Genomic DNA, 27,305 nt, shown 5'->3' on the forward strand with positions numbered 1-27,305 from the left:
AAAAAATTCAAAAATATTGCATATTTTCTTTCTTTCTTTTCTAATTTTCATACTTTTTAGATCCATTCTAGTTTAAGTTCATGCATTTTTGTTCTCTCTTGTCTTCTCATCCCTACAGGTATCATAGCGCTGAGTCATAAGTATTGAATCATAGATTGGTCCCGAGTCTTGATATGGAATTCCTTGTATTTGATGAATGGGACACGTTTTGAGCCTCACAGACCACTTTAAGACCGCTTGTGTGGGGTCAGATGCAGGTAGCTTGATTGGGTCTAGGTGCGGAGGGATGTGGTTGGTCATGCCAATGTGTGCGAGCAAAGACTATCCCGGTAAGGTATTTTGAAGACATTGAAGATATTGAAGACTCACATCTTGGTTTTGGAGGGAGTACCCCTTAGTACTCCCGAGTCTCGTCCGAGCCTTGCTTAGTTAGATTCTCACCGCCTTTTTAGGATATGTTATCATTTTTCTAGGGGTCTAGAGTAGATAGTTAGATAGATTTTGTTTATCACACCTTGCATTGAGGTGCTTGATGAACTTTGAAGTGGGTCCCCCAATTCACATCTTTTGGGACCAAGTTTTTTCGGTAACACCCATTTTTGAGTCATATCCCACCCTTTTTAGTTGATCTTGGCACATTGTCAATGATTATTAGGTGTTCATGTTAGCCTCCATCCTATGTTACATGGTGAAATTCCTTAGACCTTCAAAGAAGACAAAAAAAATGAAGAAATTGGAAAAAGTGAAGAAAAAAAAAGAAACAATGAATAGGATTAAAGAAAAGCAACAAAAGCAAAGAAGAAAAAATGAAGAAAAAGAACAACACAAAAAGAAGAACAAGATTCCAAGTTCAAGACTCGTGTTATATATATGATTTGAAAAAAAATGTCAAGCAACAAATGTGATTGAAGACCCAATAACAGAAGTTCAAGATTGAAGATTTAGGTTGTTAGGTTTAGATTAAGGATAAGTAGAGTTTTTATTATTTTATTTTATTTTATTTTTGATTTTTGGTGAGAAAAGGCCCCGACGATGAGACGGTAGACTGTAAAGGACAGTACAAGGGAGAAGCCTCTGAAACCGGATGTTTGCCCGGAGGCCGTGCTGCAAAACCCTATTTCATTATTATACACTTTGGCCTGACAAATGTAGGAATCATAGTGTGTGAAGAGGCGCCTTTCCTTCATGCACTATGGTCTACATTGGTGATTTAAAGTGCCCCCACTAGGCGCATCTGTGTTTCCTTTGTCTTGCACACTGCGACCGCATCCATCCGTGATTTATTCGCCCATCAAGTGGTTAAGAATGTGGTTTATGGTTCTAAAGCGGGGAACATTTTGAAGATGAGTAGGGTCCATGAAGGACTAATTCTGACCATGTTGACTGATGTTGACCAAGTTCTATGGTATCTTTCTTTTTTCCCTTTTAGATAGTTCATCCCGAGCTCATTTTAGTCTTGTTCTAACTTGAGGACAAGTTAGGTTTAAGCTTGGGGTGATTTGATAGCTTATTTTATTTCCTTATTTTTATTAGTTAATTTTAGATTTTTAGATCTTTTTATAATTAATGTGTTGTAATTTATTTATTTTTCTTTATTATGGATCATACCGGGTGCTTGTTATGTTGCATGAGATATTTTGTAGGTTTTTCGGTGCTTATTGCGGTTGCGGGTTGATTGGAGACGGGCTTAGTGGGCTCCCAAGGCATTAGTGGGCTTGGCGGAATCAAAGAAGAAGAATTGGGCTTTGAAAGTTATTGGCTTGGATTATTTGGGCTTGTGAAGATGGATCATAAATTTCTAATTTTGGGCTTGGAGCATCCATTTGGTGGCTAAATGATGATTGGTGGATTCAAATTACATGGACAATGGGGGGACCAAGGGAATCTTTGGTAGTGGAAGGATGGAGTGGTGGAATGAAGGACCAATAGCATTACAACAACATTTGCATGGGTGGAATTTTCATCGCGCTGGTACCCGCGCAACTGTGCAGTTCGGGCATTTTGGTCATTTGGCACACCATAACCTTTGGGGATCAGATCTAGAGGCTGATTCACGATTTTTCCACCATTGGAGACCTGCAAGAGGCGATTTTGGGAGCTAGAAACCATTTCCTTTCATCTTTCCAAATCTTAGGTAGTTTCTTTATGCAATTAGATTATTGTTCTTGTTACATTGTTGCCATGAGTGGCTAATACTCTTATTTGGTTGAAAACCAATGAATGTTTGTGGGTTTTGAAGGATTTATGTTGATTATCAGTTTATTCCATGTTTATGATTCTAGTTTACAATTCTTATGCTTATTTGATACTTTGATCATGAGCTTAGTATTTGATTGAGCAATGGTTGATTTGTTTCATTGATTTTGCATTGGATCATTGAATTTATCTAGAACAAAAGCTTTATGATGGTAGAAATCATCTCTAGCTTATGAATCATAGCTCCTTTATGGATGTGTAAGCATTTGACATCCTCTAGGAATTGGGGATTCCTTCATTCTTAAGGCTAATTGATTTCTTGTGATTAATTGCTTCAATTGACCCTTGATCTTAATTAAGAAGGTGTGTTGTGGGCTTCCCCAACCTCCATACTACCTATGAGGAATCTTGGCATATCATGCTTCATGATTGCTATAACCAATTTGGGATGAAGAATAAGCTTTGTATTAGATCCTAATGATAAACACACAAATGTTCATTGTGTTGAATTTCCTTAGTTAACCAATTATTTCCAACTTTTGAGCATCTCATCAACTTGCTTAATTGCAAGGTTTTTAGTTATTCAATTATTTTAGTTTTCAAGTAATCAAACACCCCCCTTTTAGTTTAATTGTAGTTAGTTAGTTTAATTTCACTAGTTCTATTAAATTGCATTGGTGATTGAATACAACCATTTCCTCGAGGATCGATATCCATTTTTACCATTATATTACGTTTATTTAGCAATCAAAGGGTGTAATTTGCTTGGTGGGCTTGACATCCCACCAAAAAACTAGTTCAATGAAAGTTTTTTCCAATCTTGTTAGCAAGTTGGGCATGTGTGATATATATGCACGAATTTGAGGGGTAATGATAAAATTTGTTTTTGAAATAATAGATATGTTTAAATTATGATATTTTAGAGAGCTATTAGAGATTTGGTTTTTTTTTTTTTTTTTTTTGGAGATTGATTTCACATCATTCTCTTATAAATATTATAAATATTCTCTTATAAATATTATAAATATTGTAGTTCTTTTTGTCGTTTAATATATGAAACTGAAGCTTTAAGATGCCTCTGTAATTAAGTGGCCCAAAAAACGTCCACTAAAAAAGTCTTTGTGTACACTTATAAACAATACGATAAACAAATTCAAAAAATATCTACACTTTCAATGAACAACTTTGTCATTGGATACTTTATTTTAGTAGTCAAAATATTGCGATTGCGATTTTATAAAAGTATCTTATTTTAAATAACTTCATTTAAGTATTTAAAAAACATTAGAGTATTACGTTCGAAAATTCTTACTAAAAACTATATGGACAAATCTCATTATATTTCTTCAATTTGAAATCTTCATGGTTCACATACCATATATTGGCATGCTTTCCGATGTGGTCTTTAATCTCTAACAAAGGTTCACACTACAAGAATATTAAACTAAGGCGACGACGGCTATCCCGACGACAAACGTCTTCGCTACAGGTACCCTATGCCGACGACAAGTTGTCGCCATACCTTTTGAAACTTTTGACCAATTTCCTTTAACCACTACATCTGTGCCGACGACAAGTCGTCGCCATAGGTCTGGCGGGAACGACGAAAATGTTGGCGGTAATATGAAAATCTATACCGCCGACGTGTCGTCGGTATAGATAAAAAAAAAATATTTTCCATTTACTTTTATTCCAAGTGCCAGAAAAAGTGAACGACGTAGTTTTGGGATACCCTATGCCGACCACAAGTTGTCGGCACATGGTTTTTAATTTATATATATATATATATATATATATATATATATATATATATATATATATATATATATATATATATAAAAGGAATAAATGATACGTTGTCGTTTATGTCGACCCTATACTGACGACATGTCGTCGGCATATGGTTATACCCTAAAACAGATATGCAACCTTCTTTCATTTGCACACAACGACTACCCAACGACAATATCCGACGATTAACCCAATCCAAGGTTGTTTCTACCCCTAATTTGTTTTTTATTGTTGTTTGGTATTGATTTTTACCCCTAATTTTGGGTTTTTTTGTGTGTAGTAACCGGTGGTGAAGCTCCACCGACCTAGTGACTGCCTCACCCTTCCACCGTCTAGTGTTGCCGCCTGTGGCCACCACCAGCCACCACCAGAGTATTACTTGCTTCTTTGACTAGCCAAAAAAACGGAACATCACAAGAACAAAAGGTTAGTTTTTTTTTTTTTTTGTTTTTTTTGTTTTTTTTTTGTAATTTTTATTGAAATTGAAATTGAATTGTGTTGAAATTGTTTGTTGTTTGTATATATATATATATATATATATATATATATATATATATATGATTGTGTTGTATATATATGTGATTGTTGTTTGTTGTATATATATGTGTTGTTGTTTGTTGTTTTTTTTTCTAATTGTATTGTTTGTTTTGTATATATATATATATATATATATATATATATATATATATATATATATATATATATATATATATATATATGTGTGTGTGTGTGTGTGTGTGTGTGTGTGATTGTGTTGTTGTTTGTTTAGGTTTATACTTTAAACAAACTAATTGTATGAAATTGATATTGTTTAGGCATGAAATTGTATGAAATCGATATTGTTTATGTTGGTATATGAAATTGTATGAAATTGATATTGTTTAGGTTGGTATATAAAATTGTATGAAATTGATTTTGTTTAGGTTGGTATTTGAAATTGAAATTGTTTAGGTTGATATGAAATTTTATGTGATCTTTGTTTAGGTTGGTATGAAATTTTGTATGATTGTGATCTTTGTTTAGGTTGGTATAAAACTTTATGTATAAAATGTAAAATATGTATGAATTGTGTTTAATTTGTTTAGTTATTAATAGCAACATACTTTTTTTTTTATCTTTTTAATAAAAGTATTTTATTTTCATTTCTATTTGAAAGTTATAACATAAAACAAAATAATAAAATTACGTTGTTTAAATATATTATTATTAATTCGAGCAGAAGAAGACTGGGTAAGTGATAAACGAAATGAATATGTTGTTTAAATATATTATTATTAATTATAGTTTCTTGTTTAAGGAATATTATTATTTTTTGAATGTTTAAGTTTAGTTGTTTGTTTTAATTAACGTATATTAATTGTTTTCTTTATTTTAGGAGAAAATTCAAAATGAATATGAGAAAATGCAAAACGAGGTTGGGGAAGGAGGAGAAGTAAACGAGGAAGATGGTTAAAACGTGCCATTGGGATGAGACGTGGACATGCTCGCGGGGTGGGTAGGAGACCAACCGCCAACTTCGGTTTAATTCCAAATGAACAGCCTTCCACTTCCAAATTGTCTCAATCTCAACCCCAATCTCAATCCCAATTCGATGCACAACAAATACAAGAATATTTGCAACAATATAATGCATCATTGGCGGCTTGTATTCCGAATTTCCAACCACCATCATTTCCTAACTTTCTATTCAACTATAACACACAAGCAAGTAGCTCTCAACAAATTGCCGAAAGGATGGAAGAAGAAGGAGAAGGAGAAGGAGAAGGAGAAGAAGAAGAAGAAGAAGAAGAAGACGATTATGATAATGATGATTGATGTTTTTTTTAATATTATGAACAATGTTAGTTAACTACTTATTGTAATATTAAACTTGAATTTGATGTTTTGAATTTGAACAATGGTACCTATTTAATGTATTTCAATTGATATATGCTGCAATGTTTTTTAGATTTGTTAAAAATGCAGGAATGGTAATGTACAAAACCTGTAAAGCTAAAAAAAACAACCAGTAGCTATCCCGACGACTAGTCGTCACTATAGGTCCATAACCGTTAACTGATAAAACCCTATAGCGACAACATGGCGTCGTAATAGCTTCAACTTGTCCCGAAGACTAGTCGTCTCCATAGCTATCCCGACGACTTGTCGTCGCCATAGGATTTTAATAAAACTTTATTTTTTTCCCCGAAAATATCGTTGACAAAATCTGTGCCGACGACATGTCATCGCAATAGAGCTAGCTATACCGACAACGTCTATGCCGACGACCTAACAGACCTATGCCGACACGCCTGTGCCGACGACTTTTTCCTGACGACGTGTCGTCGCCATACCCTATGCCGACGACTTGTCGTCTCCATAGGGTTTGAAATTGTCGTCTCCACAGGTCCGATTGTTGTAGCGTCATATATCGACTTAAAGTTCTTCTTTGTACACATTTGACATTGATAAGAAAGTTTATAGTTATTCTAATTAAATTCAATATATATATATATATATATATATATATATATATATATATATATATATATATATATATATATATATATATATGCAAATAACTCTTGTCAATTTTACTTATTAAATAATCTGATATATTAATAATGTACTCTAAAAGTCATTGTACTTCACTGATTATGTGTTGATAAAGTCAATAGTCAATTATTGTAAATTAATACATGTTGAATATTTTCTTTTGTTTAGTAGATCTCCTCCTCCATTATAAAGCTTTAACTTTCAAATATACATACATAATATTTTATATCGATTATTAAATACTTTATTGATAGTTATCCACAATTGTATTGCGTAAGACTATCGTTTTATATCAAACTTACAATAATGTTAAGCAAAATGGTGAACTTTGTGTTGGAGTAACCCAAGGGATAAAGAGCTATGAAATCGAATGCTTTTATTGCCAGCTGTTTATTGAAGAACTGATGCCTCTTTAAACAGACCACAACTTCACAACTACTAGACTATGTCAGTCCACCACCACAAAGGCTCCTCGTTCTGAATTTACTAGATTCAACACTATAGCACTTGTTTTACATATTTCCGTTATCGGAGGTGCTTAAGTGAAAAACCCAAAAAGGAAAAGGTGTTTTTTGTAAATATAATATAAAGTCAACCCCTTGTATTCACGTTAACTTCATTATCCCCGGTCCATGCGCACACCATGTAATTTCTGTATTTAACACTCCACCAGCAAACTTTCTTTCTCCCGGCTCAAAATGAATTTATCCAATGCACGACCTGTTTCTGCACCATTGGCGAATCTTTCGAGCTTGATCAACTATGAGGAGGTATGTCTACCGTTAAAGGGTCCAATTCATTCTGTGATTGGCAACAGTGATGATCGGACTAATAATCGATTAATCCAATTCATAAGGTACTTTCAAGATGAAGTAGTAACTATTTGATTTCCAAAATAATGACATGAATTTGAACAGGAGCAAGACAGTGAAAGAATTGCATCTATCAGAGGCGTTGATAGTACCTGAAACCACAAGTATTTATGAAGCCTGCTGTCAGATGCTTGCTCAAAGAGCTGATGTTCTTGTACTTACTAACTCAGATGCGTTTCTCTCTGGGGTATTGACGAAGAAGGTTTGTCTTGAATTTATAATCACCCACACATTTACCAATTAATTTACATAAAGTTAATTACCTTTTCTGGTGTTTAAAGGATATTGCTACAAGGGTTAGTGCTCATGAGATTGATTTGGTGAACACACCTGTGTCAAAGGTGATGACAGAGAACCCATTTTTCGTTTTGTCTGATACTCTTGTAGAGGAAGCCCTGAATTACATGGCCAAAGGTTCGTAACAGTATTTAGGATGAATTGTATGTTGATTTTTGGTGTTAATTTGCTGAACCTTCTAACTAATCCTGTGAATTAATTTATGCGTATGCAGAACAATTTAAACAGTTACCTGTTGTGGAGAATGACAAGGTTATTGGTTTACTTGACCTGCTTTTATCTTTATTTGATGAAACCGCAAATACTGAAACAACAGCTGAAAATTACGACAAGGTTGTAGAAGCTACAGTGCAAAGAGTCACACAGAGGTAACATTTACCTTTTTTTTGGCAAGCAAAACATCATTTTTTGAAAAGAAAGTATTATTACACCTAATTAAGGATGAGTATTTTTGGATAAACAATAAATTTTTAAATTAAAAAACACCCACTATTATTATTATTACTAGTTATAATCTGTGGGAACTACGGTTATAAAATTAATTAAACTTTAATAGTTAAAATTTAAAATTAAGAGGTTTTTTTAGTTATATAAAATTATAATCATTGATTTAAATAAATATGTAACGACCCAAAATTCAAGACCAAAAATTTCTTTTAATAAAATATTACTTTAAGCAAAGACATCATTCCAAAACATAATCTGAGTATAAGTTTTCAAAACACATGTTCATTATTAGAGTAAACATTCCCAGACTGTCTAATCTATGGTGTGTGCCATGCGATCACCCCGAGCTCTTCCCTCCGCTACCGGAAGTACCTGAAACCAATACTGAAAACCCTAAACACGAAGCTTAGTGAGTTCCCCACCCTACCACATACCATACATAACCACATACTGCACATACTGGGCCGCGCCCGCTATTCTTGGCCTCGCCCCCTACCTCGGGCCCCACCCGCTACAACAGCCCCGCCGCTCCAGGCCCCGCCTGGCTTCGAGCCCCGCTCGGATACAGATCTGTTTCACTTAGGCCTCGCCTGTCATAGGGCCTCGCCCGCTAACATATAATAACACATAATCATACTGTAAAACATAATCTAAACATATACAATGGATCATGTCCTAAGGCCTCGCCTATCCTGGGCCTCGCCCTTGACCTGCTACTGACGAGACATGGAACCTCGTCCATGCTCTTACTGATAGTGAGATACGGGCCCAGCCCACACTCACTCCTTCCCTAACTTGGGCCTCGCCCCTATTCTGCTGCTAATGAGATGTGGAACACCATCCACACTCTGCTATCGGTGAGATACGGGACCTCACCCACACCCACCTCCCTACCAAGCACATACATGTATCACACAGACAACAAGTATAAACTATCATAGAAACCAATCCTTGGGCACCCGCCCGCTATCATTGGACCTCGTCCTGAATTTCATACTAGCATACTGTGCCTAGAGCTAACCCCCGGGTCTTCTACTCATAGCTACATGGGCCGGCATTATGGCCTTAGACCCATTCACACAAAAGGAAACCCACCTGCACTGGCTGAACTTGCTGATGATCCCACTAGCTGCTGCCCGACCACTCACTGAACTCCTGCTCTACTAGCTTCCCGAGCTATCAATACCAATGCAATACTTAGTTTAACTGACCCCCGACAGTTAACCAAGTCAATTCTGGTCTAAGTCAAAGTCCTGGTCAAAGTCAACCTTTCCAGGTCAACCCTACTCGCCGAGTCCACTTACTGATTCGACGAGTTCATATACTCAGGGTCCTTTTATTCGCGACATGACTCGCCGAGTCAGTCCATGACTCGCCGAGTCCAACGATTAACGAGTCGTGACCTGACCAACTCGCTGAGTCTCCACCCGACTCACTGATTCGAGTCTCAACTCGAAGGGTTTGGGGTTTCGCGACCTGACTCGCCGAGTCCAAGAACAGACTCGTCGAGTACCAGGTAATCTTCATCCAACTCGCCGAGTTGTTCTTCCAACTCGCCGAGTTCATGACCAACTTCATCCGACTCGACGAGCTGTTCATCCCACTCGTCGGGTTCCTCCTCATCTTCATGCTACTCACCGAGTCCACTCGAAGGACTCGCCGAGTTCATTCAGATCTACATACATGCAGAGGACTTTTGAGTCATGCATGGACTCCAAACTGTAGATATACCCTTCCCAAGCCTAAACCCCACGTAAAGTTGCAAACTTTACGTGTAAAGATGGAGATCTAGACAAAATACACCATAAACTAGGGTTTAAGGCCAAAGGGCTTCAAAATCGACTCAAGGGCTGATACTTTATGCTTCTCCAGTCCATAACACACTTGGATCTGAAGTAGCAACTCCAGATCCGGCTTCTAACTCATAAGGGTGGCTAAGCATGGCTTAAAAGCCCCAAATCTCACAACTATAGAAGATCTAAAGGGGAGAAACGACTTAATACCTTCAATATCTCAGAAAGGTTCCCCAATCTTCAGATCCAAGGCCAATCCTTGAAGCCCCAATGATTTCCCCTTCTTCTTCTTCCTTCAAATCACTCAATATGGATTGGGAGCTTGAATGGGCAACAATAGGGCTTGGGGTTCGGTACTCTGGGTGCAAGAGGCAGTAAAGGAACTCTAGGGAAGAGAATGAGCCGTTTAAATAGGCTCCAAGTCCCGAATTTAGGGTTTTCCTCGCACAGACCAGACTCGTCGAGTCACCTTGGCCGACTCGCCGAGTCAGTCACTTACTCCTCGACCCGGATCCCGCTCGGACTCGCCGAGTTCCTCCTTGGACTCGCCGAGTCGCCCCTTAAAATTAGGGTTTTCTTTCCCTTCTTGGCCTTCCAGATTTTGGGTGTTACAACTCTCCCCCACTTAAACTAAACTTTGTCCTCGAAGTTTGCTATGGCCCACCGCCTGCGATCTGCCTCCAATACTCCACCAATTATTCCAACACCAGCTGCCTACCTTCGCTGGTCTTCCGCCCGATCATTCTGACTAGCATCAATCCTTGCGGATAATCATCTCGAGTCAATCCTGACCCTGAGCATCCTGGAACACAACTTACTCAACCGACAATCCTTCTGGTACTCACCGAGTAATACACTGAACCCATAGGGGTTCTCCCTTTCCTCCCTTGCGCGATTTCCTTGCCTCCCCCAAGGCAAGACTCCATAACCGACTATTTCCTCTGCCACTGTGAAGACCCTATCTTCACCAATTCTATTACTCCCGCTACTTCCAGTACGGGTCATTATCGCCAGTATCCACTGGGCATTCCTTCCTACTATAAATTGATGTCGAGCACCCTACGATCAACTAACTGAATTCCACCATACGTTGCATATTCGCACTGCCACTGCCTGGCAATTCTATTGTTCCTCTTCTGACTTCCGGATGAACTGAGACCACCCTTGTCCCTACCAAGCTATCAATAACTGGATTACCAGCTTCCACCGATCGCTGACCCAACACAACTCCTAGTCGCTCCCAGCGACTTCCGAAGGAACTTCGACCACCTATAACTGCTCAATCTATCATGCCATTCAGGCGCTACAATCCTGGGATCCTCGATCCCCTTCCTCGACACTAAGGTCCTTACCAGGTCCCACCTGTGCTACTAAAACTCATGGGCCTCGCCCACGGGTCCCACCCGCCTCTAACTTCCTAGTCCCACTAGTCTAACCACTCTCGCTCGGGCCTCGCCTACGGGTCTCACCCAACCATACTACTAAGCAACCCAGCTCTCAGGTCTCACCTACACTGCTAATCTCATATGGGCCTCGCCCACGGGTCTCACCCAACTATATCCTGGAGCAGCCTCTCCCAAGGTTTCACCTCTCTAGGGCTATGCAGGCAAACTCCCTATCATTCTCATCCACTACCATTCATGATCCCTGCCTGACCACTAGTAGATAAGGGCCTCGCCCCAACTCCGCTATTCGAAACTACCAAGGAATGCTACGGCTTACCCGTAGTCTAACAACACTTCCACCACTGACCGCTAGTACAAAGGCACCCATGTACCATCAGCTCTCAAGATCCTCACTCCGACTCCCTCGAGTCCTTTGTGCGATCCACAACCTGAATTCCCAACCACGCATTAACCATTACTATTACACGCACTAACTGATGGAGAGTTTCTCAAACTCCTAACCCTGAATCCTCAAACCATCAAACGCTGAACTACTTCTTTTCCTTCTCAGAGGTCACGCACTCATCCTGGGTCTGCGTGCTCCTACCTTTGCACACTCGGAGGATTCTCCCCCACTTCGATCCTGCTTACCTCTTGTTACTCAATACTCAAAAAGAAATCCCGATCTTTGCTACCATTCCATAATCCATCTACTGAGGAACCCAAGCCCGCCATAGCTAGGGATTTAACCAATCCATCTCTAACACTATACCACTCCGCACTAGTGAGACGTACCAAATCCCTCCCAAGCATGCTACAGTTACTGCATCCTTCGAAACCTTCTTCAATAGAGCACATCCCCTAACTATCATACAAATCTCCAAGGTATGCAGATGGCATATAACTCGATAACAATCAACCACTCTAGATAAAATACTTTTACCGATAATGATGCAGAACCATAACAATATAATCATGCACAAATAAAAGAACTGAAAATGGAAATTGCATACCTGCAACGTCCGACATTGCTCGTGTCTCCAAGGTTGTCATCTGAAAAGCCCTGCTCCCTGCTGCAGGTGCCTCTACCCGGCCCTGACAGCCATCTATGATCCTCAAGGTTGCAGGGGCGGGTGCCATCACCCGTCCTTCCGAAAACAAACTGGGACACTGGGCTTTCTTGTGGCCCCGCTGATGGCAGTGAAAACATAACAAGTCTGATCCCTGCACGGTGGTAACAGTACAATCCCTGCTGAAATGACCAGTCCGACCGCACTTGAAGCAGCCAGACTCACCACCGCTACCACTCCTACACGCGCCCCCGTGCGCCCTACCACACTTCCCGCACCGACTGTGGTCCTGATAATCCCTTGATCTCGAATCCGATCCCGTGGGCCTTTTGCCCGTACCCGCAGCTACCTGAACCTCATCCGGTTTCTTCTTCCGGATTTGCTCCAAATCAATTTCCCTTTCTCTAGCCCGAGAAATCATATCTTCCAGCGTCTTGCAGTCGGAACTGCTCACGAACTCCCTGATGTCAGCCCTCAACATCTCGTGGTATCGGGCCTTCTTCATCTCCTCATCCGCGACATACTACGGTACAAGAAGAGCCCTCTCCCTGAACTTGGCGGTGATCTCCACCAAGTCTCAGTAGTCTGCGTCAAGTCCTGAAACTCTCGTGCCAGCTGCTGCACCTCAATAGTCGGTGAGAACTCTGCTCTAAACCTGGCCGAGAAATCACTTCGTGTCATCGCGTCCAACGCAGCATCATCTCCCAGGGCCTGACCAATCTCTTCCCACCAATCTCTCGCTCTGTCCTTCAGAAGACAGGAGGCGAGTCTAACCTTGTCCCCCTCGGGTCACTTGCTCGTACGAAAAGCGTTGGCAACATCAGCCAACCATCTGCTACTAGCAATGGGGTCCCTAGCCCCATGTTAATCTGGTGCTCTGCAGGCCCTAAACTCTCGAAATGTCAAGGTACGTGCTCCCAACAAAGCCATCATCTCGGTACGGAAGGCTCCCAGCCTCTCATCCAAGATCTCCAGTATACCCTCCTTGACCGTGCCAAAGATCACAGGAGTCTGAGCTAGAATACTGCGCGTAACCTTAGCTGATATTAACTCTCTCATCCGCTCCTCGAGCTGCTCGGCCCCTGAACCCGAGTCTGATCCCTCTCCGGCGACTGATCCGCCCACTGGTCTCTCTCGCAACATCACCATGCTGAAACACATAACACAACCACTATCAGAATACCCATCACTGCTACGAGACCAAACACACGCACTACCAGGTTCCCGGTATTGCCTCGACCTTTCCCGAATCGAGTACGGATCCTCTGCTTTCAGTAGTACGGGCCTATACTACCTTCCACATCTATCTGTACTTTCCTCAAGAACTGCTTCGACTCTACCAGGTCCCTTTTTTCACTAGTACTGCTCCCAGCACTACCTCATCCTAGGCTTACCCTAGGGAAACCTCTAACTCAACTCAAACCAGTCCTCAGCTTCTGAAGGTCTCCTTGTGATGCCAATTAGCCATCACCTAGATACCATCACATGTGACGAGGCTCAGATAATCCTTCAAGTAAATGACTCGTCCCTACAACGGTTAGACTCAGACAAGAGCTGCGCAATAGGACCAAATCCAGCACTCTGAGATTATTCAACCCTGATCACATGTGACGTGTCGTACCCACCTAATGACTAACTCCCATCACTCAGAATCCCACTATGCACAAAGCAAGCAACATTCAGACGAGGGAAAATCTAACCATAACATACTCAAGCAATCATATCCACATAGCAAGAATCTGAACTAGCATGCAACACAACTCATAAACTCAGGCATAACCTAAACAGGCTATCCTACTACTGTCTAATCAGCACTATCGTGCAGCTCAAAAGCACATATATATACAGGCACATAAGGCATCATCCCTAGATCCTTATTCCTATTCTAGCATGCTGTTCTATCATAACATAAACTTGTATGGGTATTTTGGGGTACTTACTTGAGCTCGGTTGATTGCATGCACCACACCCTTTTTCTCTTTTCAAAGTTTCTTTCTTTTTGAATTACTTTTGCTTTTCTAAAACTGTTTTCTTTCCCAAAATTCTTTTTACAAAACTGTCTTTTCATTTTAGAAAACTTTTTATCCGACCCCTTAGTTTAAGTTCAGGCACACCCGAGAGTATGTCCGAATCCCTCAAACCAAGGCTCTGATACCAACTTGTAACGACCCAAAATTCAAGACCAAAAATTTCTTTTAATAAAACATTACTTTAAGCAAAGACATCATTCCAAAACATAATCTGAGTATAAGTTTTCAAAACACATGTTCATTATCAGAGTAAACATGCCCAGGCTGTCTAATCTATGGTGTGTGCCATGCGGTCACCCCGAGCTCTTCCCTCCGCCACCGGAAGTACCTGAAACCAAAACTGAAAACCGTAAGCACAAAGCCTAGTGAGTTCCCCACCCTACCACATACCATACATAACCACATATTGCACATACTGGGCCACCCCTACCTCGGGCCTCGCCCGCTACAACGGCCCCGTCGCTCCAGGCCCCGCCTGGCTTCGAGCCCCGCTCAGATACATATCTGTTTCACTTAGGCCTCGCCTGTCATAGGGCCTCGCCCACAAACATATAATAACACATAATCATACTGTAAAATATAATCTAAACATATACAATGGATCGTGTCCTAAGGCCTCGCTATCCTGGGCCTCGCCCTTGACCTGCTACTGACGAGACATGGAACCTCATCCATGCTCCTACTGATAATGAGATACGGGCCCAGCCCACACTCACTCCTTCCCTAACTTGGGCCTCACCCCTGTTCTGCTGCTAATGAGATGTGGAACACCATCCACACTCTGCTATCGGTGAGATACGGGACCTCGTCCACACCCACCTCCCTACCAAGCACATACATGTATCACACAGACAACAAGTATAAACTATCATAGAAACCAATCCTTGGGCACCCGCCCGCTATCATTGAACCTTGTCCTGAATATCATACTAGCATACTGTGCCTAGGGCTAACCCCCGGGTCTTCTACTCATAGCTACATTGGCCGGCATTGTGGCCTTAGACCCATTCACACAAAGGGAAACTCACCTTTACTGGCTGGACTTGCTGATGATCCCACTAGCTGCTGCCCAACCACTCACTGAACTCCTGCTCTACTAGCTTCCCGAGCTATCAATACCAATGCAATACTTAGTCTAACTGACCCCCGATAGTTAACCAAGTCAATTCTGGTCTAAGTCAAAGTCCTGGTCAAAGTCAACCTTTCCAGGTCAACCCTACTCGCCGAGTCCACTTACTGATTCGACGAGTTCATATACTCAGGGTCCTTTTATTCGCGACATGACTCGCCGAGTCAGTCCATGACTCGCCGAGTCCAACGATTACTGAGTCCTGACCTGACCAACTCGCTGAGTCTCCACCCGAATTACTGATTCGAGTCTCAAGTTGAAGGGTTTAGGGTTTCGTGACCTGACTCGCCGAGTCCAAGAACAGACTTTCCAAGTACTAGGCAATCTTCATCCAACTCGCCGAGTTGTTCTTCCAACTCGCTGAGTTCATGACCAACTTCATCCGACTCGACGAGCTGTTCATCCCACTCGTCGAGTTCCTCCTCATCTTCATGCTACTCGCCGAGTCCACTCGAAGGACTCGCCGAGTTCATTCAGATCTACATACATGCAGAGGACTTTTGAGTCATGCACGGACTCCAAACTGTAGATCTATCCTTCCCAAGCCTAATCCCCACGTAAAGTTGCAAACTTTACGTGTAGAGATGGAGATCTAGATAAAATACACCATAAACTAGGGTTTAAGGCCAAGGGGCTTCAAAATCGACTCAATGGCTGATACTTTATGCTTCTCCAGTCCATAACACACTTGGATCTGAAGTAGTAACTCTAGATCCGGCTTCTAACTCATAAGGGTGGCTAAGCATGGCTTAAAAGCCCCAAATCTCACAACTGTAGAAGATCTAAAGGAGAGAAACGACTTAATACCTTCAATATCTCAGAAAGGTTCCCCAATCTTCAGATCCAAGGCCAATCCTTGAAGCCTCAATGATTTCCCCTTCTTCTTCTTCCTTCAAATCACTCAATATGGCTTGGGAGCTTGAATGGGCAACAATGGGGCTTAGGGTTCGATACTCTGGGTGCAAGAGGCAGTAAAGGAACTCTAGGGAAGAGAATGAGCCGTTTAAATAGGCTCCAACTCCCGAATTTGAGGTTTTCCTCGCACAGACCAGACTCACCGAGTCACCTTGGCCGACTCGCCGAGTCGGTCACTTACTCCTTGACCCGGATCCCGCTCGGACTCGCCGAGTTCCTCCTTGAACTCGCCAAGTCGCCCCTTAAAATTAGGGTTTTTTTTCCCTTCTTGGCCTTCCAGATTTTGGGTGTTACAAAATATGTAAAATTATATATCATTTTATAATTTGTATTAATTTAATTTTAATTTTTATTCTAATGTTGTTAATTTAATGTAATTAGAATGAGAAATTTAAAGTTTGAATTTTGAAATGGATAATCAATATGTTAACAAATGATATGCATTAATTATAAGGTGAAACATGATAAAAAAAATAAAATTTGCATCAATTATGAGGCTTAATGTGGTGATATATGTCAAAAATAGATTAAAAACTACTATTTTATTAGAATAGAAAGATTATTATTATTAATATTATTATTTTGTCTAAAATGGCTCATTTTTGCTAAAGATATTTTCTCGAGAAAATGACAAAAATAGTCATTTACACTAATGACATTACAAAAATAGCAAAAAAAAAATCAAATTACAAAATTAGCCAACGATTTCGCAGATGGAGATGCCCCATCTGCGAAATGAGCATCTCATCTGCGAATGTACAAGCACCTAAAACACAGCTGTTCTTTAGGTGGTTGTACATTCGCAGGTGCTTTTAATTTTTTTTTTTTAATTTTTTTTCTGTATATATAGGGGTAAAATCGCAGATGGAATAGGTCCATCTGTGATTTACTCTCACTCTATCTGCGAAATTGTGGTATTTTTTTGTATTTTTTTTTTAGTTTGACTATGAAATAAATTGGTTTGACTACGAAATCATTTCATTTCATAGTCAAATATCATTTTGGTTGTTATTTGTTTAGGAACTTTCTCTACAATTTGCTCAAAAAATGTAGTCAAACCAATTCATTTCATAGTCAAACTTAAAAAAAAAAAATACAAAAAAATACCACAATTTCGCAGATAGAGTGAGAGTAAATCGCAGATGGACCTATTCCATCTGCGATTTTACCCCTATATATACAGAAAAAAAATTAAAAAAAAAATTAAAAGCACCTGCAAATGTACAAGTACCTAAAGCACAGCTGTGCTTTAGGTGCTTGTACATTCGCAGATGAGATGCTCATTTCGCAGATGGAGCATCTCCATCTGCGAAATCGTTGGCTAATTTTGTAATTTCGATTTTTTTGGCTATTTTTGTAATGCCATTAGTGTAAATGACTATTTTTGTCATTTTTCTCATTCTTGAAAAAGTAACTCAATTAACCGTGTTTTAAAATAATATATTTTACATGCTGTGCTTCCGACAGGGCTTTAACTGTGGTGGAATTGCCTCCAGACTATGCGATGATTATACCTGAAACCGAAACTATATACGACGCCTGCTGTGAGATGATTAAAAATCGAAATGATGCTGTGGTACTCACTGGCTCAAATGTGATATTCAGTGGTATATTGACGAAAAAGGTTTGTTTTTAATCTCAACATGAATTTAAAACCAATCCATCGTTGATTGCTCCATCAGTTTCCCTAACTACGTTTTTTGGTATTTGAAGGATATTGTAACAAGAATCATTCCTTGTGGTATCGATATTGTAAACACACCTGTCTCAAAGGTGATGAGCAAGAAGCCAATTTTTGTGTCCTATGATAGTCTTCCCGAGCATATCTTGCCAAACATTGTACTCCAAGGTTTGTATCCAGTAGGAAAAATTCCATCTTCATTTTTGTTTCAGTTGGTTATTTAGTTCTTTGTTATTAGTTTCCTTTACAATTTTTTTACTTGTTGTAAATAGTTTATTAACGTTGCTTTGTAATTCAATTCATAACTCAGTTTTAGTTTCATAATAAAAGCCTTTGGTACCAAGTAATATGTCCCCTTTTTTCTTCCTGCACCTTGTTCTTCTTCCTCTTTTTATCTGCTTATTTCTCTAGTCACATGCCACTGTTTGTTCCTTATTTATGCTGTGAGTGTGAGCTCATGTAGTTTCTTATATATCCACCCCTTATCTCATTCTTATGGGAGCCGGGTATTGTTGCCATTGTTGCACCTTCTAATCAAGTGATTTAAACTATGAATGCAGGACAAGGGACACATTTGCTTGTTGGAGAGGATGATGAAGATGATGGTTTTATTTACCATTCACTGAGTATACAGGGTGGTGTTCTCCCCAATACAAGAACGACTACTACAAAACATAAATTTCCCGATGCTCCACAACATACATCTGTAGACCCCTCAGAGCAATCAAGTAAACCGCTTCAAGGTGTGAATGGAAATGGTGATTGCTATGAAACAGATGCTCCTGGTCTTACACCTTTTGTGCACGTGTCCAATTCACCATATCCCGACGTTGATCCTTATGATAAATTAGTCGTCCCTACAGTTATGCCACGTCACCCGAAGCAATCAAGCGAACCACTTTCAAGTGTTAATGGCAATGGCGAGTGGGATGAAACAGATGGACCTGGTCTTACACCTTTTGTGCATGTGTCCAATTCACCATATCCTAACGTTGATCCTAATGAGAAATTTTCCGACCCTACAAACCCCGAGGAATCAAGTGAACCACTTCCAGGTGTTATTATCAACGAGGAGTCGGAAGAAAGTCATGGTCCTGGTCTTACACCTTATAGTCGTATTAGCAATTCACCATATCCAAACGATCAGCCTTTTGATAAATTAATGGCCCCACCTCCACAACATACAGATGTACGTCCCCCGGAGCAATCAAGTGACCCACTTCCAGGTGTTAATAGTAACGACGAGTGGGATGAGAGTGAGACTGATGCTCCTGGTTTTACACCTTTTTCGCAAGTCACTAATTCCCCATATCCCAATGATTCTTGTGAGAATTTAGTCGACCCATCTCAACAAAATACAACTGTACATCCCTCGGACAAATCGATAAATCCACTTCCAAGTGTCAGTGAAAATGTTGCATGGGACGGGACTGATGGTCCTGACATTGCGCTTTCTGCTCAGGCGACTATAGCTCCAAATCTAAACAATATTGTTGATGATTTAGTCCCCCCTCAACCACAAGCAAATTTAGGTTCCCTTGATGAATCAAGTAATCTAGTTCAAGCTGTGAATGGCAAGGGTGATGATAAGAAAAACAAAAAACCATCCATTAATATGCGGTACGTCAATGATGAATTAGTCACTACTTCATATTTTAGCATTAGCAAGAAAAAAATGTTGCTTGCCTTTCGATGACAATTAATTTTTGTTCGTTCCATGAAGGACCTCACCGATATACTCGAAATTAGGGACAAATAGTTTGTCTGAAAATATATCATAAAGCAAACACTCTCCGTTTTTCAACTAAACATCTAAATCTTGATTAGCTATGCTTTAATATGATACCATGCATTTTGACAGGGTTTCAATAGTAGAGAAGACAGTGGAGCAAATGGGCATATCAGAGGCCTTGATAGTATCTCCATCCATAACTATTTATGAAGCTTGCTATCAGATGAGTGCTCATAGAGCTGATGTTCTTGTAGTCACCGACTTAAATGGGTTACCAACTGGGATACTAACATACAAGGTTTGTCTTAAATTTTAAGTCAAGCCATCATTTACCTGTTTGTGTATCCTATATTGGTGTGATACAGTTTTCTAAGTGGTTATATATTTTGGAGCCTCTCCTCTCTCCAAACGTGTTTTTTTGGAAATAATATTGGACTCCACATATATATAAATATATGTGGAGCATAACATTGTCTCTCCAAAAGAGCTCTTATATAGAGATAAAAGGCTCCAACATATATAATAACTCATAAGACTATGTCATACTGATGTGAGATACACTATCACCCCACTCAAAGTCGGAGGCTCGATGAGGATATACAGGGTTGTGCTAAGCTACGGGGGTGCAAGACCCCCCGCTCCGATACCATGTAAATATATGTGGAGCTCGTTATTCTCTCTCCAAAAGAGCCCTTATGGAGACAGGGGAGGCTGCAACATATATAGCCATTTGTTAGAGTTTATCCTACAATGTAGGATAAAATAACATTACCATGTTAAAGAAGGTTGATTAACCATTTTGTTGTTTGAAGGATATTGTAAACACAGTTATTGCTTCTGAGATTGATTTGGTGAACACACCTATCTCAAAGGTGATGTCAAAGAACCCATCTTGTGTGATGTCTGATACACTCTTTGTGCATGCACTTAAAGAGATGGAAGATAAAAGATTTACACAGTTACCTGTTACTCAGAAGAATGGCAAGGTAATTGGTTTATTTTATAATATGGGGATGTTCTATCCTACTAAATTCGAGAAAGTTGTAGAAGCTGCAGCACGAGGATTTTCTCCGAGGTAGTATTTACCTTTTTTTATATTTGTTGCGACCAAACCAACATTCTTGCAAATAAATTATAACACCGTATAAGAATGATAAATTTTAGATAAACACAAGAAATTAAACTGCACAAATGCGCCTTTCATACCTGTTTTAGAATGGACCCTTCTTTAAACAATAATTTCTTTGACTTTTTCAGAAGAACAATGTTATTTCTCTAGCGACGAGCACTCCCAAATTTGAACATCCTAAACTCAATTAACTATAATTCCAAACTAATGATGTTTAACGATTGACGTGCATTTAAACAGGGGTCTGAAAATGAAGCAGATGCCTCTAGAGCATGCCTTGATGGTACCTGGAACAACAACAATCTATGAAGCATGTTGTCGGATGGCTGCTGGAAAATTTGAGGTTGTAGTACTCACCAACTTAGATGGATTCTTGATGGGTATATTGACAAAAAAGGTTTCTCTTCAACCTTCACCTTAATTTAAAATCAACCCAATAGAGATTATTCCATCAGTTTCACTAACTATCCTTTTTGGTGTTTAAAGGATATTGTAGCACAAGTCATTACTAATGCAATTGATATTCAAAAAACATATGTATCGAAGGTGATGAAAAAAAACCGAATATGGGTGTCTTGTGATTCTCTTCCTGTGGAAACCATGGAAGATATTGTGAGAAGTATGTAACTTTCAAAAATAAAAAAACTATATATTGGTCTTTGGTGAACCTTCTAATCGTGTGATTTAAATTATGCGTGCAGGTGTATGTTTAGATTTTCTTGTCATAGAAAATAGCGAGGATAATGAATTACTTTATCTTCCATTGGATGGATGTTTTCCTCATTAATGGATATCATATTCTCGTTATTCTAAAGTCGATGATGTGTAAGCTTTTGAATTTTGTGTCTACAACCACTAATGCGAGTTAATTACTAAAGAACACATGTCCCCTAATACCTTATTGTAACTTTTAGTTTTTCGTGTTTAAGATTTGATATCTATAAATATTTATGACATATACTTTATGTAATAAATTATACTTGTTGCATTCAGAAAATTATTTCTATATTGTTATTTTGAAATTGGGACAGGGGAACGGGGGGCTTCTTGTTTTGAATTTAGCTTTAATAATGAGAATCCATTTTAGATTGATTCCGAGACTTGTAAGTTATGATTGGCAGTTTATATAATCTTTCATAAGGGGATAGGCTTTGTAAACCAATATCATGGTTTCATGTGTGTTGGTTGCACCCTAACAAAATATTTGTCTAAGGTCTTCAGAAAAGTTTTGACTGTGATGCAACTACTTTGTTTATGCTACGAGCTACCAACTTTTCCCTCAGGCTTTCATTTGGATTTCCTTTAGATATAAAGTTCCTTTGTATTGTGAGAGTAGAAGTGATGGATTTTGGCTTTAGTTTTATATCATGAGTTACAATAGTTGTTATTGGTTCTATTTCTGATGTTTATTGGGATTATGGTGATTTCAATAGTGTAACTTTGATTGGTACAAAGACTTTCCGCAATGTATATGTTTCATTAACTTAACGAGTTTTTGAATGATATTTTTGGATTTTTTTACAATGCGTATGGGTGTCATGAATCTTCATACAATATCATAAGGTATAAACCCTGATAATGCTCACTAGGCTTCATAAACCTACCATACTATTTAATATGTATTTAGATTTGAAATTTAATTGAATAATTTGAGAAAGAAATGCTTTAGGATATTTAGACGACTTATGGATTACGATGTTGATATAGTTTTTACTTTAACTATTATCTCATGAATATTTACACCTGGTATACCTTGAGAATTTAAACTCCAAATCATTAAGGGTTTGATTGTTTGGGAGGTATTTTGTTATTTGTTTTCTTAAATAGTGCATTTGAATATCAAATAGGGCATAATAGTGCATTTGAATATCAAATAGGGCATATCTACTAGGGACTATAATGTAGTCTCTAGAAAGTTTCTTATTCGTAGAAAAAGTATTTCTATTATATTAATTAATGAAATTCAGTTCCTAATAAATTGTTTACACAATTAAACCTGACACCTGTAACAGCCCGGAATCTCAGGTATTATTAAATTATGTTTTTGGGGTGATTTAAGAGGGGACTCGGCGAGTTGGAGCCTAGACTCGCCGAGTAGGATCGCAGACTTGGTCGCGGGATCGCGACTGGACTCGACGAGTCCAGATATGGACTCGGCGAGTCTACGCTGTTTAGCGAAAACCCTAACCGTTCAGGTTTGGGACGTATAAAAAGGACTCATTGGCCGTCATTGTTCATTTTAGCCTTCTGAGAAGAACCCTAAATCGATTGTGTGCACCTGGAGCAAGGATTATAGGCCATTGTTGATTATAGAAGAGTGGTTGTGCAAGGAAGAGAAGGGATTGGCTAAAGGAGCAGAAAGGGAGTCACATTCTGAGGATTGGGGACATAGAGGATACATCATCCAGGTAAGAATTCGAGTATACTCTGCTATGTTGATGTGATTATGGAATTAGGGTTTATGGAACCCTTTTGTGAATAGATTGAATGTTACCCTAGTCCCCTAAACGATTGTAACCCTGTATTGGGACCTATGGAGGTCCAGAATGTCCCATGTCTGTGCATTTCGGGAATTGATGAAGGTTTTGGATTGGAATCCTTATGCCTTAGGTCAAAATGCAAATTATGAATCATATGGTGTATCATGAGCACTGAAATGAGGACTTTACGTGATGGATCAACCTAGGAAGGCCAGACCTAGGAATGGTCGAAGCAGTTCTGACCTTAGGATGCAGTTTGTACGGTTGCATGGCATGGACTCGCCGAGTCCGATGAACAGACTCGGCGAGTAGCTTGAAGATTAACTGGAACTCGTTGAGTTGTTCTTCAGACTCGGCGAGTTGAGTCGGGGTGGCCCCGCGATTCTTCCAGGAGTAACTCGTCGGGTCAAGGAGGATACTCGACGAGTAAATAGGGAATCTCAGAGAGTTGGAGGACGTCTAGACTCGCCGAGTCGCCATGGCACTCGCCGAGTCCGGTCGAGTTGACCGTTGACCGTTGACCGTTGACCAGAGTTGACCTAAGTCTGACTTCTTAGGGATAGTCACACTTAGAAGATATAAGTGTTAATGAGGGATATGTGATGTTATAGGGAGGTTGTAGCTCGTCGGATTGTGCACGAGTGATTTCAGGATTTGCTAGCTTTCAGCATTCACGAGGTGAGTCTTCTCACTATACTGTACCCGGAAGGGTTTGACTGTGTGACCGGAAGGTCGGATATGATATGTGATATGTATGCTATATGTGGTAAGTTATTTGTTATATGTGTGCTATGTATGTCATGGGCCGGAAGGCGATTATATTATGGGCCGGAAGGCAATATGTTATGGGCCGGAAGGCGATATGTTGTGTGATGGACCGGAAGGTCGGCGTGGGTAGGACCGGAAGGTTTACCCAGCAGGGACGGAAGTCCCCTAAGACACATGGACCGGAAGGTCAGGGCCTGGAAAGGCGTATGTGCGTAAGTTGTATATTGGGGAACTCACTAAGCATTTATGCTTACAGTTGTTATGTATGTGTTTCAGGTACTAGCGAGGACCGTGGGAAGGCGCCGGCGTGATCGATACACACTGAAGGATGTTTTTATGATCTTGGGATTTAGACAGTTGTATTTGACATGACACTTAAATTATTTATGCCTTGTTTTGAATGGAAATACTTTATTTTTAAAATGAAAAATTTGTTTGAAAATTTGCGTTGTTACAACACCATTCTACCAAGGAATGAAATTCAGTCCCGTATAACTTTTCTCTAAAGTTAAAATTGGCGCTAGACTTATTCGAGACTAAAATTCAATCCCCAATATGTTTCCCACCAATCTTAAACTTGTAGGTGAGGGACTAAATTTTAGTCATATATTGTTTTTGTTAGTTTTTAAGAATTCCTACATAAAAATCGGTCTAAACAGATACTTGAATAAGTCTTGGCTCTGAATATCAACTCTACTTGTCACATATCCATCAAATAGTGACCAATTCTCATGCCCACAATTTCCTTATGTCTGACTTGGTCAAAGCTATCAATCAAATTCAAAGTCAAATGTAAACCTACAACTAACGTCCACGTCATGGCCACAAAACGCCAAGACAGACGGGCCTTAGCCTAGTCGCCACGCCGTGGTGGTCCAAACCACGTCATGGTCACTGTTCACAGAACATCTTAATGGGATAAGTCGATTTCCTCAATCTCAGGGGCTCCAAAACCCTGGTATGGTCTATTATGGGGTCTAAATAGATAAATTTTCTAGCATTATCTGTGACATCCCCATTTTCACTGTAAATACTTTATCAATGCATTTCTGAAGAAAAGTATTTTATTCACGGTAAATACTTTACGGAATTTGTTCCCATAAAATACATGATAAATACTTTATCAATGCATTTCTGAAGAAATGTAATTTATTCATTTAAAACATTTGGGATGTCATCATCAATACTAAAACATAAACATAAACAAACCTTACATTCGTTTACAGTAGTGATTTACATCTCTTTTAAATCTCTCAGTGTAAAGTAGCTTCATATCGACACATGTGATACAAATAAGCTTCAGTGGGTCAGGTTGGGAAACCTGGTGAGTACATAGGGTTTTCAACCCATAATAATATAATTATTATATTTAATCATCAAACAATCAACCCAATTACCCATCCCCGTTTTCTTTTTCATTTCTTCAGGATCGTCCCTAAGAATCATTTATCTTTCACTCCTAAGGATTGACATAAGGAATAGGCACGAAGTCCATCGTTGCCCGAGGTTTATACAACAAGCACTAAATCCATACCTGCCAAGGTACTAAGTCCATAGCTACCAATGTTAATCTATATGGTACTAAATCCATAGCTACCAACGTACATATATAAGGCACTAAGTCCATAGCCGCCAGGGTTCTTATATGACAACTGGTGAACACGTAGTTTAAAACAGCAGGTAAACACGTAGTTCAAATATACCTGGTAAACACATACTTCAAAACATCTATTGAACACACAGTTCAAAATTACTTAATGAACACCTAGTTTAAAAACACCTAGTGAATACTTAGTTCAACAATACCTAATCCATACTTTCGGATCTAAAACTAACCTCTTTACCTAATCCATACTCTCGGTACTGGTATGTCTGATCCATACTCCCGGATCAATAATTGTGCCCATTCCATACTCTCAGACTAGGGACAATTAACTATGTTTTAATCCATACACCCGGATTAATAACAAATAACTATGTCTATACTCTGCTAGATGACCAGATCATTTTAAACATCGAGACCTCTCATCATTTTTTATTTCATCACACGTTATCTAATTCATCTACTGAAAGACCCTAACTTTCATATTTCTGAAAGACCCAAACTTTCATACTTGACAATTGTTATTCCAAAACATGCTACACGCATATTCATAAAAACAATATTTTACATTGATAAAGTGATTACAAACTACTAGATACAAACCGAATATGTTGTGGTATATTACATAACTACCAAGGATATTGTTATTTTATACATACATAAACCGAAGTACAAAAGTAATAGTAAAAACTATTCTACATCTTCTGACAGTATATAACCATATTGGTTACTTATCTCCTGCAAATTTGTTAAACATTGAGAGGGTAAGCGGTGACGCTTAGTGAGTTCAATAATAGATACAATATAACATTATGTCATATATATATACTTCAATATGGCAGAAGTAAAGAGGACCAAGGAACAACAAAGGCAGACGAGTATCATATGACATGCTTTCCATATCAATGAATAATCTGATTCAAAGATATACGATCAATGACACATGACAATTTCTATACTTGATATACATCAATAAAGCTTCGGCCCAAATGGCACATAAGACATACACTTTCTGATTTAAATATTTCGGTTGATTTCAGGCTTATAGCCCTGTCTAATCATTTGCCAATGCTATAGAATATAATTCATTCTCTTACGGAGACATGCTCTACATGGCCAGAGGCTACGTACCAGTACCACCATGAATCTAAGTCCTTTCACTGATCAGATGGTCAAAGGTATAGCTTTGCTTTCATAAATAGCAGAAATAACAATAACACGGGAAAATAACTCGGAATAATAACACTAAAATGCACGTAGCACATATAACACATAGCATACAATTGTTCCTATATATTAAGCTCACCTTGAAATAACCGGGGTTAAAATATTAATTTGGACAGCACTTCGGCTCTAAATATGATTTTCTGTGACGAAACCAGGGATTTTTATCGAAAACCAGACCTTTCGCGGGCAGAGTTTCGACTAGAAAATATAATTTTCTTGGGAACT

General features: G+C 39.2%; 1 protein-coding gene across 2 annotated transcripts; it reads left to right on the plus strand.

The window, feature by feature from the left end:
- The first annotated feature begins 7,133 nt into the window (after positions 1–7,133).
- On the plus strand, positions 7,134–21,999 carry LOC145069600 (uncharacterized). Of its 2 annotated transcripts, none has more exons than XM_079016552.1 (12): positions 7,134–7,378; positions 7,440–7,596; positions 7,676–7,808; positions 7,906–8,059; positions 17,928–18,084; positions 18,174–18,309; positions 18,702–19,761; positions 20,003–20,171; positions 20,686–20,948; positions 21,243–21,399; positions 21,489–21,621; positions 21,704–21,999. In XM_079016552.1, exons 1-12 carry the CDS (start codon positions 7,221–7,223, stop codon positions 21,787–21,789), a joined length of 2,763 nt encoding a protein of 920 aa, XP_078872678.1. In that variant the 5' UTR covers positions 7,134–7,220; the 3' UTR covers positions 21,790–21,999. The 2 variants fall into 2 exon arrangements, with proteins under 2 accessions (XP_078872678.1, XP_078872679.1); XM_079016553.1 differs by having other exon boundaries at positions 7,174–7,292.
- Positions 22,000–27,305: the final 5,306 nt, after the last annotated feature.

This window comes from Lactuca serriola, chromosome 8 (assembly GCF_051521515.1).
Source record: "Lactuca serriola cultivar US96UC23 chromosome 8, Lser_US96UC23_V15, whole genome shotgun sequence".
NCBI lineage: Eukaryota > Viridiplantae > Streptophyta > Magnoliopsida > Asterales > Asteraceae > Lactuca > Lactuca serriola.

Bases quoted from the DNA above. Each gene is read 5' to 3' on its own strand.
- LOC145069600 (XM_079016552.1), top strand. From the start codon at position 7,221: ATGAATTTATCCAATGCACGACCTGTTTCTGCACCATTGGCGAATCTT. The intron at 7,597-7,675 runs GTTTGTCTTGAA...TGGTGTTTAAAG, and splicing joins CTGGGGTATTGACGAAGAAG to GATATTGCTACAAGGGTTAG. The intron at 20,949-21,242 runs GTAGTATTTACC...GCATTTAAACAG, and splicing joins GCACGAGGATTTTCTCCGAG to GGGTCTGAAAATGAAGCAGA.